The sequence below is a fragment of the Chrysemys picta genome, chromosome 1 (genome assembly GCF_011386835.1).
Source record: "Chrysemys picta bellii isolate R12L10 chromosome 1, ASM1138683v2, whole genome shotgun sequence".
In the NCBI taxonomy this organism is placed as follows: Eukaryota; Metazoa; Chordata; order Testudines; family Emydidae; genus Chrysemys; species Chrysemys picta.
Window position 1 is genome coordinate 104235417 of NC_088791.1, and position 15543 is coordinate 104250959.

General features: G+C 43.1%; 1 protein-coding gene across 3 annotated transcripts in view; it reads right to left on the reverse strand.

The window, feature by feature from the left end:
* Positions 1-4405: 4405 nt before the first annotated feature.
* Positions 4406-15543, reverse strand: part of SLC37A3 (solute carrier family 37 member 3) — a 42138-nt gene continuing 31000 nt past the window's right edge. For all 3 annotated transcript variants that reach the window (XM_042851722.2, XM_005296393.4, XM_065581972.1), the window contains 6 exons: positions 13420-13561; positions 12106-12207; positions 11231-11278; positions 10414-10565; positions 8534-8599; positions 4406-6905 (listed from right to left, as the gene is read on the reverse strand). In XM_042851722.2, coding sequence (XP_042707656.1) covers positions 6813-6905; positions 8534-8599; positions 10414-10565; positions 11231-11278; positions 12106-12207; positions 13420-13561 — 603 coding nt within the window. In that variant the 3' untranslated portion in view covers positions 4406-6812. The remainder of the gene's footprint in view (positions 6906-8533; positions 8600-10413; positions 10566-11230; positions 11279-12105; positions 12208-13419; positions 13562-15543) is intronic.

A 15543-nucleotide genomic window follows, 5' to 3' on the forward strand; every position in this document is an offset into this window, starting at 1 on the left:
TGTTGAGATCATGAGATGAAGGCACTAGGCGAGGCAAACATCCTGTGTTTAGTAACGTCTAACAGTCTGAATAATCTGCTCTGACACTACACATTCAGATCCAACCACCCACGCACGTTTTTGTAGGCAAACAAAATTCTTCTCTCCCTTTGTAAAACAAGAAACATGCATCAGTTTCAGACAGATTCCAAAGGTAACAGTTGCAAAGGAAAGCATCCCAGGTAGGATCTACTGTAGTTAAACCACTTTGCCAAAGATTATAAATGGGGGAGGGCTAAGGGAATTGGATTAAGGATAGATTTAAAAGGAATTAATACAGTTAGGACCACTGCTGCAGAGTGCAGGCGATGCCAGCTAAACATTTCTCAACAGCCAATCAGTCTGACTGATAAAGAGCAACTTTGTTTTCTGTAGTAAAGACTCTTTTCCTCCCCCCGCCCCCTCACCTGTTAAGTGAGCAAGAAATGTATTGTACCAAGAGGCCAACTAGACTGCATGTACCACACCATGGGTCACTCACCCACCTTCCTGGACCATTGAGTTGGGATTGTGGCCTATAGAGCCAAACTAAAATGTTCTCACCTAAACATAATCTGTTTTTTTCTACTCGATTTGAACACATTGTTTCTACATAGGTACTACCCTGTCCTCTGAAGGAGGCTCCTCACCATGGAAATATTCATGCTTTATAAGCATTTACTATGTAAATGTATTTACTTCCGACACTTCATTTATCACATTTTTTCGCCCCCTTTTAATTCTCTAGGGAAGTTTGAGTGTGAATTTATGCAATTCCAAAGTCACCTTGGAGCTCCAATCCACACCCTACCAGAAGAAGTACATCCTTCATCACTCACATCCACCCATACCGTGATTACATTACAATGCTCCCTTTGTTAGTACAGAATGTACCGGCTTCTTCCCAGGCAGCCCGACAAATTAGTGAAGGAAGGATGAAAGAAAAAGGTTGTGGACTAAATTCATCCAAAGGCCTTACACTAGGGATGAATTTGGAGTCGGACCTGCATATTTAGTAGTAGAGGCAGAAACATGAACCAGCCTGAAGATTTTAAGTTCACTGGGGCAGGGACCATCTTACCTGTATATTTGTACAACATCTAACACATTCTGGGTGCTACTTTAGTAGCAATCATGCTTTAACAACATCCTCCCTTCCTCAAGAAAATCAGTTTTTGAGAACAACCGGCGCATGAGCTTAGACAGACAAGGCACTAGTATAAAAAGGTATCCTCATTATAAAACAGTACATCCCACCCCAGAAAAATCTTGTGTAGGTGCATGCACATGACACTAGATACAAAGAGCTGTTCTGCCGTGCCTACCAACTCAGAGTTTGTGCTCCATTACACTTTCCAAGAGAGCCAAAATGGGGGACTCATTTACTAATTGCTGTGGCTAATACAATTCCAGCACTACACTCCATATTATTGCAGGAACATGTTCGCCTGTCTGGTCACCAGTACAGCTGCTTCTTCACATGCCAGTGGCTGAAAATGCAGTCACCTGCTTCCATGTGTTGTGCTTGTCGTCATGAGGTAGGAGAGATGAAGAGTAGATCAGACCAGGTCCAAGCAGATGTATTGGAATGATCTGATGTAAGAGTAAAGATCAGAGACAGCAGTAACCCCTGAGACCATTACATCCCCAAACCTCCATCCACTTGCAAAACCTCTCTTCCCCACAGTAGCAAATCTAGGGTAAGACCTTTCATAACCATTACTCTGTTACAAGCTGCATATAAGCATCTAGCTTTGAGAAGACACATTGCTCCCCTCAGACCTGCACTTCAGATCAGTAATATCAGGAATAGCTAGTTTTGGAAAGCCTGTCCCACCTGCCAGATTGAAAAAGCCAGTGAACCTGTGCCACTGGGGACAAATAAGGGGAACAGGATTTCTTCCAGATGCATCTGGAGTCCAAGAATCCAGAGCATTACAACCCATCCTGAATCTCAGAGACCTCAACCAATAGGTTACAAAAGAGGAGTTTTAAAGACTGTCTGAATAATCCTGTTCTTGTAAGAAGGCAGAGGACTTTTATGCTCTGTATCTGAGGGCCACTTGTATGCTTCTAAGGATGAATCCATATGGGGTGACCAGATAGCAAGTGTGAAAAATAGGGACAGGGTGTGGGGTAATAGGTGCCTCTACAAGACAACGCCCCAAATATTGGGACTGTCCCTATGAAATCAAGACATCTGGTCACCCTAAATCCACATGGGATAAGAATCTAGGTGTCATTCCCATGTCTGGATAGATGGCTGATCAAGGAAAGCGCACAGAGGAATTCAAGGGTCTGAATGCAGAATTTGCCATACCAGATCAGCTACTTGTCTGTCAAGTGAAGCTCATTACAATTCAGACTACCCAAAATAAAACAGCTTTTTCCTAAGATAGACAGACTATGCAGGAGCCCTGCTAAGCTGATCTCAGACAGAAGCCCTCCTCCTTCTCTATTGAATAGTTTGAAGTATTTTGGAAGACCAAACCGAGTCCCTTAGCATCAGAGGTCTTTGATGAAAATGTTGGATCTCACAGTTGCAATGGTTTTCATAGGCACCCCTGGCACGTCTTCTTTTGGCATCCTCAAAGGGCATTTGCCAAATCGCAGAGACTGTGGAATCAATAGTCTAACACATGGACTCTTGGGAGAAACATTGGCTACATGGGAGTCCAAGAGAACATTCAGAATCAGTTTCCCAATTCTTACTCAATATTGTAGTAACCATATAGATGAATCTACCCTAAGCTTAGGTGACAGAGAAAGGTCGCACATCCAGCATACTTGGTCACACCAGGAATCCAACCACCACAGAAGTATCTAGGAATTGTAAATCTTGCTTGTATTTCAGGTTTTCAGAGAACAGTAGGCAATTTAAAAAGGATCAGATATTTTAATTGGGGGTGGGGGAGGGAGATGTAAGGGGAAATGGATGCATGGGGAGAAGGAGAGTATTGAAAGTGCACTTTCTCCTTTAGAGCAAAGGTTCTCCCCAAAAACTCAGGAGAAAAAATACATTACAAACGATCTTTATAGGTCCTCAATGGTTAAGGCAAAATTGGGTTCCTACCACTACTGGAGATGGCAATGGCAGATGATATCCAGCTAAGAGATGTGCAGTGTCTGATCACACAGATCCAGGGCATTCCAGTGCATGAGCTTTACTGGCAGGATCAAGACTGACTAGCTTAGTATCTATGGCATGACATTCCACTATTCAAGATGCTTGAAAGGGGTCTACCAGACAAGTGTAATTTAAAATGGGAAAGTATTGTAGGGGGTGGTGCAAAGGGGTAGCCAGTGCACATCCTTTTAATTTGTTCCCCACCAACTTGATTACTCCCTAGATCGGTCACATTCTGGGTAACGCCCAGACACCTGGGGAGCATTTTTGGTATTTTGCTATTCTATGATTTTAAACTCTGAAAGTCAACCAATATTTCTGCCTCTCTCCTTGCTCAAATGATAGGTTCCAGAGATCATGGTCATGATCATAGTGGTGGGTGGGCTTTTTTGGTGTGTGTGTGGGGGGGGGAAATAGAGGGATTGAGGTTGTTTAGCATTATCTTGTTCAAATAGCCATTAAAATGAAAGAAAGTTTTCTTCAAGTACCTAGAGGCTAGGATATTCTGATTCCAGTCATTCACAGAAACATGGAAGCAGGGCAAGAAATGAGATAATCACTACTTCCCAGAAAAATTACTGCTAAATAGTTTTCTTATATGTAGTGAGGGGCCAGGCACATGACCATGATCTCTGGGTGGCTCAAGAAAGCCAATGTCTCACCCAAATCTGAGTGTACAGAGTGCTACGAAACAAGAACACAATTAAAAAGCTCCCCACTGTGTCCATCTAAAGACAGGCACCAGGGCGAGTTCAGGTTTGTGCTCAGATAAATGAACAAAGAGGGTACCTAGCAAGGATAGCAAGCATGTCGTGTTTAATACTGAATGAGCAGCATATGACTTCTATATTCAGAGGGGGGAGGGAAAATCAGGTGTGTGTGGCTTCTCAGAGGCCATTAATCACACTGTTCTCAGTGCCTCTGGTAGGGAGTCTCACAAAGCTTCTTATGAAATTGATCAGGAAGTGTGCCAAACTGACAAACAGCAACACATCGCCTCTTTCTGGTTGGGATGGGGATTTGTTGTAAGTGTTCACAAGAGTTAGGAAGTGAGAACACCAAGGAGAAACAGGCATATACAGCAGGCAAGGGCTGTGTAGGCCCAGCTCTTCAGAACTAATTACTAGAAAAACAACTGCAACAACACTTACACCTGTAACTGGGAACTATATATAAAAGGAGGAAGAGTTCTGTTTGGTGAACTTTATGATTTTAGAACGGTGGGGTGGAGTGGAATAAAGCACACAAAAGAATTCCACATGAGTTCACCAAAAATAATGATTTATTCAGATGACATTGATTTGACATTATCAGAATCAAAACATTTCTCATCACCACTGCTTGAGGAAATACACCAGCCAAAAGGGTCTAGTGTAAAAATAAATATATTAAGACTTGGGTGGAATGCACAGCCAAACAAGTATTAGCAATAAATATGCCGTGCTCCAAAATACCCTTTGAACAGTTGCACATACTCTGTAGCTTAGTGTGCAGATGGAGTTTGCAACCAATTTGACATGAAGTGATTTGCTCCGAAGGCTGCAATCTTCATTTCCGTCAGAACTTACTTGGCACCTCGACAGTCAACAAAAACCTGGAATCCAAAACCTCCATTCTCAGACACATGAACAACAGACTGGGCAAACAGTGCCACCAACAATTTCCAACATGAATTTCAAGGAGTTCGCTTCCATTTGGAAATGGACTAAGGACTGGTTTGGGATCTGAATACTAAGCTAAGTGCCCCAATGAGTTGAGGGCACAAGGGTAGGTCCCCGAACAGCATCTCCTCAGGATCATCCCGAATTAAAATGGCAAAAATTGGAATAAGGGTGGGAAGAGGAGACAATAACATAGGTCCCTTATATGATTAACTGTGCCTTCTCCCCAACCACTGGACTGTCTGAAGGTTAACTAAAAGCAGAGAGGAAGAGATCTAAAAGCAGAAAACATCTCAGACAAAGAAGGAGGACTTTCAGAAACCAAAGAAGAAATAGAGCAACCATGTTTTCCCAGTAAGTGAAGCTGTGAAAACAGTTGGCACTGCAGGATCAGCAAACAATCTCTGAGCAACAATTCAATACAATAAGGCACTAACCATTTCCCACATTAATCACATGATTAAACATTTACATTCAGACATTTAAAAAAAATCACTGTACACTAAGTTTAAAAAAAAGGCAAATTTTCTATTTTAAAAAGTTCCTTTTTTTTTCAAATTCTCAGTTACCTAAGAATTTTTCCATCCAGGCAGCAACAATTAATTGGATTGAATATTTCATCAGAAATCTTTTTAACCAACAAGTGTCTATGTGAATACAAGAAAAGTCACCCGTGGCAACAGACAGAAAAAAATATAAAAAGCAGCTGAGAGGTTGTAAAATGATTCAAATAACTTCATTAACAAACATGTGACAGATGTTAGTCACTTGCTTAATGCACTATGGGAAGGTGCTCAGATGCAACGGTGTTAAGCATAGAATATAATTACATACTTTTGTAGCTGGCTTACATCTATTTTTCTTATGAGTTATCAGACTGACAGCCCTGGAGCCTGAAGGTTTCTGTCTGTCAATCACGTCAATAAAGCCTGGGCAATGCAGTGTCAGTTTCGTCACACTACCCCACTAACGTGCCTCAATCCTAACCCAGAAGCATCACATATAAAGGCAGAGGAATAGTTCAGACTCACTTCATTCAATCCTGGGTCTGCTGTGCTGAGGAAGGATAAATGGCCAACTGTCCACAGAGAACAGAACCGATGACACCAGCTTCTTTCAAGGAGTGTCACCCAAATAGCCATCAAATGCAGAGAGCAATGACTTCAGGTCACAACTGATCTGGTAAAAGAATCTGTATCCCAGTCCCAATCCTCAAAGCCATCTAAGTGGCCGCTGTTAGATCTATAAAGTTTATTGCAATCCTTGAAAATTAGTGTTAAAATGATTATCCCCCCCATTCTACAGTATTTGGCTACTTAAATATTCAGAAATTGCAAGGTTTCGCAACAACAATAAATAGATCAAGCATGGAGTTAGCTTCTGATGGAGAAATTATCTGTATATGGGAGAGTTATTAACCAAGGATAGTGGAGATTAATCTGTATATAGATTTAGCAAAGGTATTTTCAGGACACCTGGACAGCACAAATGCATCCGATTCCAAAGAAACTTTTTGCCCATTCTTCTAACCAAAGCAAGAACGAACTTCAGAATATTCATGAAGTGGGCTGTCCGGTTTCCCCAGCATAACGAGGTCTCACCATTCACTGTAAGATTGATTCCCCATCTTCAGTTTTCAATATCTGACACTTGTCACGACATCCAGAAATAATCAGTAAAGGTTATGGGAATGGAACCACAAACCAGGAGGAAAGAGCGCACTTGCTGACTTGAAAGGCTCCGGTGGGACTAGAGCCAAACCGATTAATTCCTCTATCTTGGAACAGCAGCTCCATGTTGCAGATGGCCTCAATCCATTTGGGTATTTGGTATCCCAACAGCAAGTTCTCAAAGGCTGTTCTGCAAAACCTTGTGGCACATTCTGAATTAGTCCAAACTTGCCGGGCGGGAGGGGGAGAAAAGAAAACAAACAAACCTCCCAGAATTTTGATTTGTCTCCCAGTGGTTGATTTTCCTTGGACAGTCCCGCTGAAGGGAAGTGGCAGTCACCCAGTCCGCATACGCAAGCGTCTCTCATGCAGGAGCAATCTAATTTCCCTCACTAGTAAGGGTGAGATGAACAGGATTGTTGAACTTGTCTGTGGAAAGAAACAACATGAAGGACAATTAGCACATGTACATGCCGCTGCATCTTCCCTCCAACACATTTTAGAGGCATTTGTAAGCACAGAAAGCTGGAAGTGAAACAGGAAAGTCAAAGTTTGCCTATCAGAAGGACAAAAGTGGGCTTTAGACTTTCAGGAAAGTTACTGAATAAGCTAAGGCTCTTCCCTCTACTCAATGGCTTTGCACTGCTCTCTCTGGAGCCTATCAAATAGCTTGTTCAGTTGTTCAAAAAGGAATCACAGAGCAAAGCAAGGCATCACCCCAGTCCTAGCCCTAAAGGAGATGCAGGTGGATTATGCAACACTCCCAGCCACTACCAACCTGAACAGCTCAGGGTGTGAACTCTGATCTCCTAGACAAATGCACTGTGCTTCCACCATACTGGGCCAGCCCTATAGAACATTTTCATTTTGGTCCCTCCATGTCTGATCATCCCTCCCACCAACCCAAAAGAAAGGACTGCACAAATTACCAGCTCAACTGCGTGCAGATGTGGTGGCCGCGTCTCAAAAAAGATATATTGGAATTGGAAAAGGTTTAGAAAAGGGCAACAAAAATGATTAGGGGTATGGGATGGCTTCCGTACGAGGAGAGTTTAATAAGACTGGGACTTTTCAGCTTGGAAAAGAGGCGACTAAGGGGGGATATGATAGAGGTCTATAAAATCATGAGTGGTGTGGAGAAAGTAAATAAGGAAGTGTTATTTCCTCCTTCCAAGAACAGAAGAACAAGGGGCCACCAAAGGAAATTAATAGGTAGCAGGTTTAAAACAAACACTAGAAAGTATTTTTTCACACAACGCACTGTCAACCTCTGGAACTTCTTGCCAGAGGGTGTTGTGAAGGCCAATACTATAACAATGTTCAAAAGGGAGCTAGATAGATTCATGGAAGATAGCCATTGATGGACCTATTAGCCAGGATGTACAGGAATGGTGTCCCTAGCCTTTCTTTGCCAGAAGCTGGGACTGGGTGACAGGGCATGGATCACTTGATGATAACCTGTCTGTTCATTCCCTTTGGGGCACCTGCCATTGACCACTGTCAGAGGACAGGATAGTGGGCTTGATGGACCTTTGGTCTGACCTAGTATGGCTGTTCTTATGTTACATCAGCTCCTTAGAAACACTGGAAGCCATGTGACAATGCACTTGCACACAGTGGAGTTGGAGGGGGCAGAACCTTAACTTGGAAATTACAGAGTGAAATTCAACCAAAATGAATATTGCACACCAAATACAAGAATTTTTAAAGGGGCAATGTCAAGTGCTTCACTTTCTATCACTTAGAAAACCTGCTTTAAAAATCTATTCTTGTTCATTTGGCAATAATAATTCAACATCCGTTTTTTGATTGGTGGAAGAAACTGATATTACCATGGCTGATTTAGATCACTTCCTGGTGTGCCCCAGCCATACACCAGCTCTGGGAACAGCATTATAATTAATAGCTGTGGCAGAAACAGTTTAAGGTGCGAAAGTCATTAAAGCTCTCACAAAAAAGTCCTATTATTTATTTGTTTATTATTCTAGGGTTCAGAAATTCTTTTCAGCTGCAGACTCAACACAGGAGAAAAAGCTAAAGAAGAAAAGACCTCTTACCATAAGAATGAAGAAATAGAAAACCCACATCCATCCCAGATTGTCCTGGATCAAAGAAACTAGATACTGTAAAGAAACAAAATACAATATTTAGATCATCAACATGTGTGCAACTGTGAGGGGTGTTTTTCTGGTGTCACCCTTTCATTTGCATCTCCCTGAGTTTGTGAACCTTTATCGAAGAGGGGAAGAAAAAAGAAAAAAAAAAGCAAATCACAAATTCTCTCTTTCAGTATCTAGCGGCTCCTTGCCTGGCATAATGGGAGACTTGCTGCCTTAATCCTTCTATATAAATCCATACAAGATAGGTGAAATAGAGATACCAGCCTGAAGCTTTATAGGTAACGATGTTCAGTGAGGAGAACAGCTTCAAGGGGTGACAATTTGACTAGACTGAACAGAGGATTTTATTGCACAGAACATACACTTACGTAAGTGAATGTAAATACCCTCAAAAGCTGATCACTCTAGGAAGATGTACAACTTAAAAAGGACATGCATTTTCAGCAGCTATACAAGCATTAGCTAGTTAACCCTTTCCAACACTCTGTTATGCAGATAAGATGCTCAGGCTTCTGCACTGATTTACATCCTGAGCTCAACAGGGCGTTGCAAGCTTCAAGTAAAGGCAGAAATGATCCCTTATACACAGTATTTGAATACAACTCTGTTTAAAGCTCCTCTGAACCTCTCTATTACTGAGCACATTGGCACAAAAACAGGATCTTCATTTTGGAAGCGCTCCTGGTGCTTCTGCTGCTTATTCCCCCACCTGGAGTGACACTGCAGCCATTCCCACTGATATGACTGCAAGTCCAGATAGGGAAGCAGTGACAGGCAGAACTTTTCAGAAAGAGAGACCCACTTTCCATGATACTCTCCTTAAGAAGTGGTACATGTGTGGAAAGGGGAAGATACAGGAAGCATGACACTGGGAAATTTGTTTCCAAATAAGATTTGAAAGGTGTTAGCAGCCTGTTAAAAGTGGAAAACTAAGACAGCATCTCAGAGAAAGAATGAACATTTCATTTACTGGGGAGAACCACCTCAGTCAGTAGTTAACAAGTTCTTCTCTGCCTGCAATCAGCACTACTGATATTCACAGGAATATTCCCACAAGTGCCAATTATGAACCCAAATTCCTTTGGGAAATGGGGGTGTGGATTCCACTCCAACATACATCTTGGTATTTCATGATGTTACACTCTCTCTAGTAGTATGGGGCCAGTTACATCACAGGCCCTGTCCAACCCAAAAATCAGCACTATGTTCTTTCATGTGCATGAATTTTGTTTCTGCATAACAAGTATGTTCCTATTGCCAATGCCCTCAGCGTCTGTTCAGTAACAATCTGTGGTCAATTCCTACAACGGCACACAGCATGGAAGATGAAAGCAAGTGATACCAGTCTTACAGGTTGTGAAGTCTGCCCTAGGTTAGACTCGAATTAGTCTAACATAACAAATTCTTATGTTCTATGTAAAGAGGACATTCATCTTAAAAACAATATTTCATAAATACATTTCTTCACCAGGGCTGCTAACACCACCTTATTTAAAAACTGAAAATAATTTAAAAATCCAATTTTCTTTTCACTATTTATGGAGTGCAAATGTTTTCCATATCTCAACAGCTCAGGTTATGGAAGTGTCTAAACCCCCTTTCATTCTCAAAGTTTGTTGCCACAATATTTGCATTACAAACTCTGCAGAGAAGGCTTGTTTGTTAAAAAACACTGTTTCCACTGGAAATAAAAAAAAAAGATGAATAGAAACGTTTCAGCTGGGGTTGGAAGCTTTTCCCCCAGCCCCGATGTCACTCCCACGTAGAATTTTAAAGGAACATTCCCTAATTCCCCAGTTCCTCTCTCGTAATCTCACCTGGCCCACTGCAGCTCCAATGCTCCCAGTTCCGTCCACAATTCCTGTGACTGTTGCCAGAGCCTCACTGTTCCCTTTGACCAATTCTTGACGTCCCAGGTCAGCAGAAATCGCAGAGCTGATCATGTTAGATGGGCCTCCAATGAAAAATCCTGAAAGCACCAAAAGACCATCTTCCAATGATAGCACTGCAAAGAAGCTGCCAATGGCGCAACCCGATAGTTTCATAGGGCAGGGATTTTCTGCCACCCAAATGTCAAGGGCTGGGGATGTTCTGGAAGTCTCAGTTATGGGAACAGGTTGCAGTAAGGGGAAGAATGCTTCGCTCCCAGAGGGTTTAGTTATCCCTCACAGCGGTTGTGATGTGCTTCTCTGTGCGTCTAAGGGAGGAAGTTGGGGGAAATTCCCAGAAGCCCCTAAAAGATGCGTGTTTGAAACCAAGAACCCTCACTCACACTGGTTAATATAGAGTCCTCATCATGGGGTGCTGCCAGGGAAGCTCCCTGGTATGCACCTTTAGTGGCAGAGGAAGCTTACAGCTTCTCATAGTATAAAGAACACAAGCGACGCTTGCCATCTGAGCTATTCTAGTTTGCAGCATAATTCCTTATTCTGCACCTCTGTGAAAGCTTCTTAAAACAGTGTTCTTTTAAAATTAAAAAAACAGTTGGGCCTTCATGGTCACTCCTGTTGCAGCCATGGCATTTGGCTGAGAAGGCAGCACACTTGAATATATTAACAAGGTTTTACAGCAGCATTATTGTTTCTTTTCTGTCTACACAGCTATTGGGGTGAAAGTGGCGTTTATATGACATACCTGTAATGGCCATGATGAACGCATTGATAGGTTTGCTGTTTGGAGAACCTGCCAGGGGGCAGACAGAAAAGAGGAGTGTTGTTAAAATAAGAAATAATTATATCTAGCTCTTATACAGAACTTTTCATGTGTAGATCTCAAAGCACTTTACAAAGGAGATCAGCTTCATCATCCCCCATTTTACAGATGGGAAGACGGAGGCAAAGAATGATCAAGTAACCTGCCAAAGGTCACCCAATTAAAGGATTCCCTTGGTGCGGCCAGAGAACATACATGGAGATGTTAGATCTTCAACCTTATGATGGCTCCCAAGTCCACTGTTTTACTGAGCCTAGATGTGCCCTTTAATTAGTTGTCCTAACAGACTGTTTCCAAATCCCATTGGTTGCCAGATGCTAGAGTGCTTCTGTAAATGGTGTGAAGTTTAAGAGCTTCAGACTTCCCATCCTTTCCTAGATCATCTCTCACTCTTTGCCCCCACACACACACCCCCAACCCATTGGCTTTTCCTCTTTCAAGATGTTTGCACCTTTGCATTACTGCTTTACGGGTTGTAACTCTGACATGTTGGCAATGCTAGAAATGCAGCCAAAGGAGCACATCTAATACCAGCTTCCTCACTGGCACAAAGAAACCCAAGCACTCAGCCCACATCTTTCCCCATCGTTAACCAGAATCTGAAGAAAGACTTCTTCACAGGTGCCATGATCTCTTGGCACAATACAACCGTGCAGAGTGTGACTGGCCCAGAAATATACTCTGAAGGGCAATATCCTGAACCAGAAACAGGTTCAAGGCATAGAAACTGGCAAGTGTCCATCCATCTGGCCCAAAAGGTCCCCCCCCTTGCCCACAATAATGCAAAATATACTCACGACTGTATCCAAAGAGAGACCCTATAGCCAGAAGCAAGCTGATCACTAGCACTGGAGCTCGCTTCTGTAGCATATCGGAAATCAAGCCTTGGATTGTCCCACCTGCAAAAATAAAATGAAAGCTCATTGTGCCCTTCCAATTAACATATGTAACACACACACTGCTGCACTTACTGAATTCTGTTCTTTTATCTTTACCTCTGGCATCTCTATTGTGGACAAAACTCTCACTGCCGCCTGAGACACAGTCAAGGCAATATCAAATCAGGGTACTCAGGACACAGTAGCGAGGATCGATTACTATGTCTTGCTCTCTCTGCGTTTAGCCAGTCAGCGCTTCTGCTGTTTGTTCCTTTCCCCACACACCCTTCCTGTAATCTCAGTTTAGGTCTGCGCAATGTAACACATCGTGGCTGTCTCCTAGAGTTTCCTACTGTTCCTATTAATGGCTCTGCTCCGCTGGTGGGAGAACTAGCACATAACCGATTCTAGGCACCCCAGTGACACTTTTAACACTTTGTTGTCTAACCCTGCTCAGAGCAGATCTAACATCACAAGGGTTACAATGCTGGCAGCTTTGTCTACATTAGCATGCCCATCATTGCAATCACCAGTGCAGCTGCACTGCTGATAATGCATTAGGGAATAGTCCTAGTATAAACAAGGCCATAGAGGCAGCAAAGCAGACCCAGAACAGATCAGAACAGGAGTGTCTTGCAGGAAATCAGAGTGGACTACTTACCCAGCCAAGAAACAGTGAACATGAGAGAGCAGAGCTCAAGCCATAAAGAGAGGCTTTCTTTGTTCTGGCTAGGAGGCACAGGTACAGATTTTACCACTGGCATAAACAAGCACAACTACACTTGGCTCCATTGAAGACAATGGAATTGTGCCTGCTTACCCCAGCTGAACTGAGCCCTTTGTTTGCAGCAACGTGGGGACGGTTGCTAGGGTAGAGTGTACCCCTAATCTAGGCCTACCCTCTCGCTCAGGGATTCCAGTGGGAAGTAGGACAGGAAACCTGGGGGACATCTGACTGAGTGGGATACTCTCGCGTTCATAGCAAGTGACGAAAAACTCTTATTGCTGAAGTGTACTAATAGGGTAGTACCCCTTTAAACAGTCTGTGAGCTCTCTAGAGGTACTCACTACTCCTATGTTTTACAATGCAGCCAGAGCAGCAGTGTACGTAACCAGGCCTTGCATGCTGGGCACATTCAGTAAACTGGGCCCATGTGGTTCCTTCATGTTAAAGAGCAAGAGACCTAAGAGCTGGGCAACCAAAAAAAGAAGTTGTTTGCTTGCTGTACCTACCTATGATTCCTCCCACATCGTACCAAATTGAAAGCTGGTCAGCTTCAGCCTCCTTCCATCCAAAGTTGTTGCTGAGGTAGAACGGCAGCCAGAAGAAGAAGGAGTAATTTACTAGTTTCAAGCAGGCATAGGCCAGGGAATACTAAGACAAAAATAGCCAAAAAACCAGCAAGTAGTTAGCATTAGAAAAACACAAGCAGCAACTCCTCCTCCTTCCAATAAGCCCCCAGCTGAAGCTCCCATGGTAAGTGCTTCTGCATTTCACATGAGAATGCAATGTCAGGAAAGCCCATGCTGAACATCAAAGGGACAGAGTGGGGGGGAGGAGAAAAATCAACCAGGATGTCTATTTTTAGTGTTCTTTTCATTGGACACAATGGGTTGAAACACCAATTCTTCCAGCAGCTTCACTTGAAGCACAAGCTTCTAAAGAGGAAAACAATCTGTTCATCTCCTAGATCGGAGGAAGTTAACCATGTGACACTAAGCAAGCCAGGGGCCCTTAATTATTTGTGCACTATGTTGAGAAAGACTATGGCAAGCACATTTTATCTGCATCACTATGTGCCATTCAGAATACTGCTACATACTCAAAGCACCCTACAAAAACTCCTCGTAATACCCAAATGTTTGTATCCCAGAGCTCCAGACACAAGCTTTAGGCATGCTTGAGAGCACCACGTCTCTCTACAGCTGAGACTGTTTGTGGTGCTCTTGCGATGGTTCTGGGGAGTGAACCTGCCTTAGCTTGTAGGAGGGCTCTCTCAGTGCAAATACCTCCCCTCGGGCAGCCCAGAGAACCAGTTCAGCTGCTGTCAGGGTAGGCGTAAGGTATGCTTATTTTGTCAGGTCTTTGGCTGACCATCACTGTCACAGTAGAAGGGAGCCATGTTTGCAGAGTTCCAGCGCTGAGTGGCAAGTGCTGTAGCTTTTTAAGGTACCCAAGAGGATAGATTGTGGGTGTGTAATTATTGACTTGTTTTAATATGGTAAGAGACATAGATGATACAGTGATTAGTGCCAAAGACATTTTGATATAAAATAAATACCTCCGAACACACAGATTTCTTCAGCAGGCGTTTGATTAGCAAACGGAATAATGGAGGCTTGCCTCCCTTTAAGCCTCCTGTCTTAGAGGGCCCAACACTACCTCCCTCCTGGGCAGGATTCCCACTGAAGTCAGCAAAAGTTCTTCAGGAAGAGCAGACCTGGGCCTTACTGAGCCCACTGCTTAACATTACAAAGCACCTCAGAATGGTCGACTGGATTGCTTGAGAGATTAGCCATTCTCAATCTTCAGAGACCCGAGAGGAAGGCTGTCAGTGTAAAGACAGTTCCATTGCACTTGTTCAGTTGGAGAAGGGGAAAAAACTGAGGAAAACCAGAGTAGGAATATAGTTGATTTGCTTTATAAGTGTATCTATCTCTTGGAAGTTATCCTTGTTTGTATTCAGGGATCCACATTCACTTTCCAGTCTCACATCCAAGCTGCTCACAAGGCCCCATTAGTACACTGAAGTAATTCTGGAACACCACAGGATAGATGATCCATTTGATCTTCCAGTCCTTTGCCCTGGCCACGCAGGATTGTTCCTCCAATGTATTTGTTAGCGCTCTGACCAACCTAATTTTACAGGGTTCAAGTGAGGGGACTTCCACTACTTCCTTGGGGAGTTATTCCACCATCCGAAACTTTTTTCTAATATTCAGCTTCCATTTCATTCACCGTTTTATCCCATTTCTCCCAGAACGTCCCCCCGCCCCACCAAAAAATTAGTCCTCTTCCTGTATGGCCTTTACACAGCTCAAGGTGGTTCTGTTCCTTAGTCATCACTTCACCAAGCTGTATACATGGAACTCCTCAGTGACTGAGGTATCTGTACAGCACCCCATCCAATGGCAGCCCTACTCTCACTGTGGCCGTCCGTTAGGTGCTGCCGTAAGCATAGGCAGTGCTGCCAGACCCATTAAGGTCATCAAACATGTCTCAGTATAAAACCCTGTCTTCAGTTGTTTATAACTTTACCAAACTTTAACATTGGGAGTGAAGTTTTCCATGCCAGGTGTGCCCCTCAGGTTAGTGGGGTTTTGCCTTTAAGTTTAAGCCAAAATTGTTTAGCCATT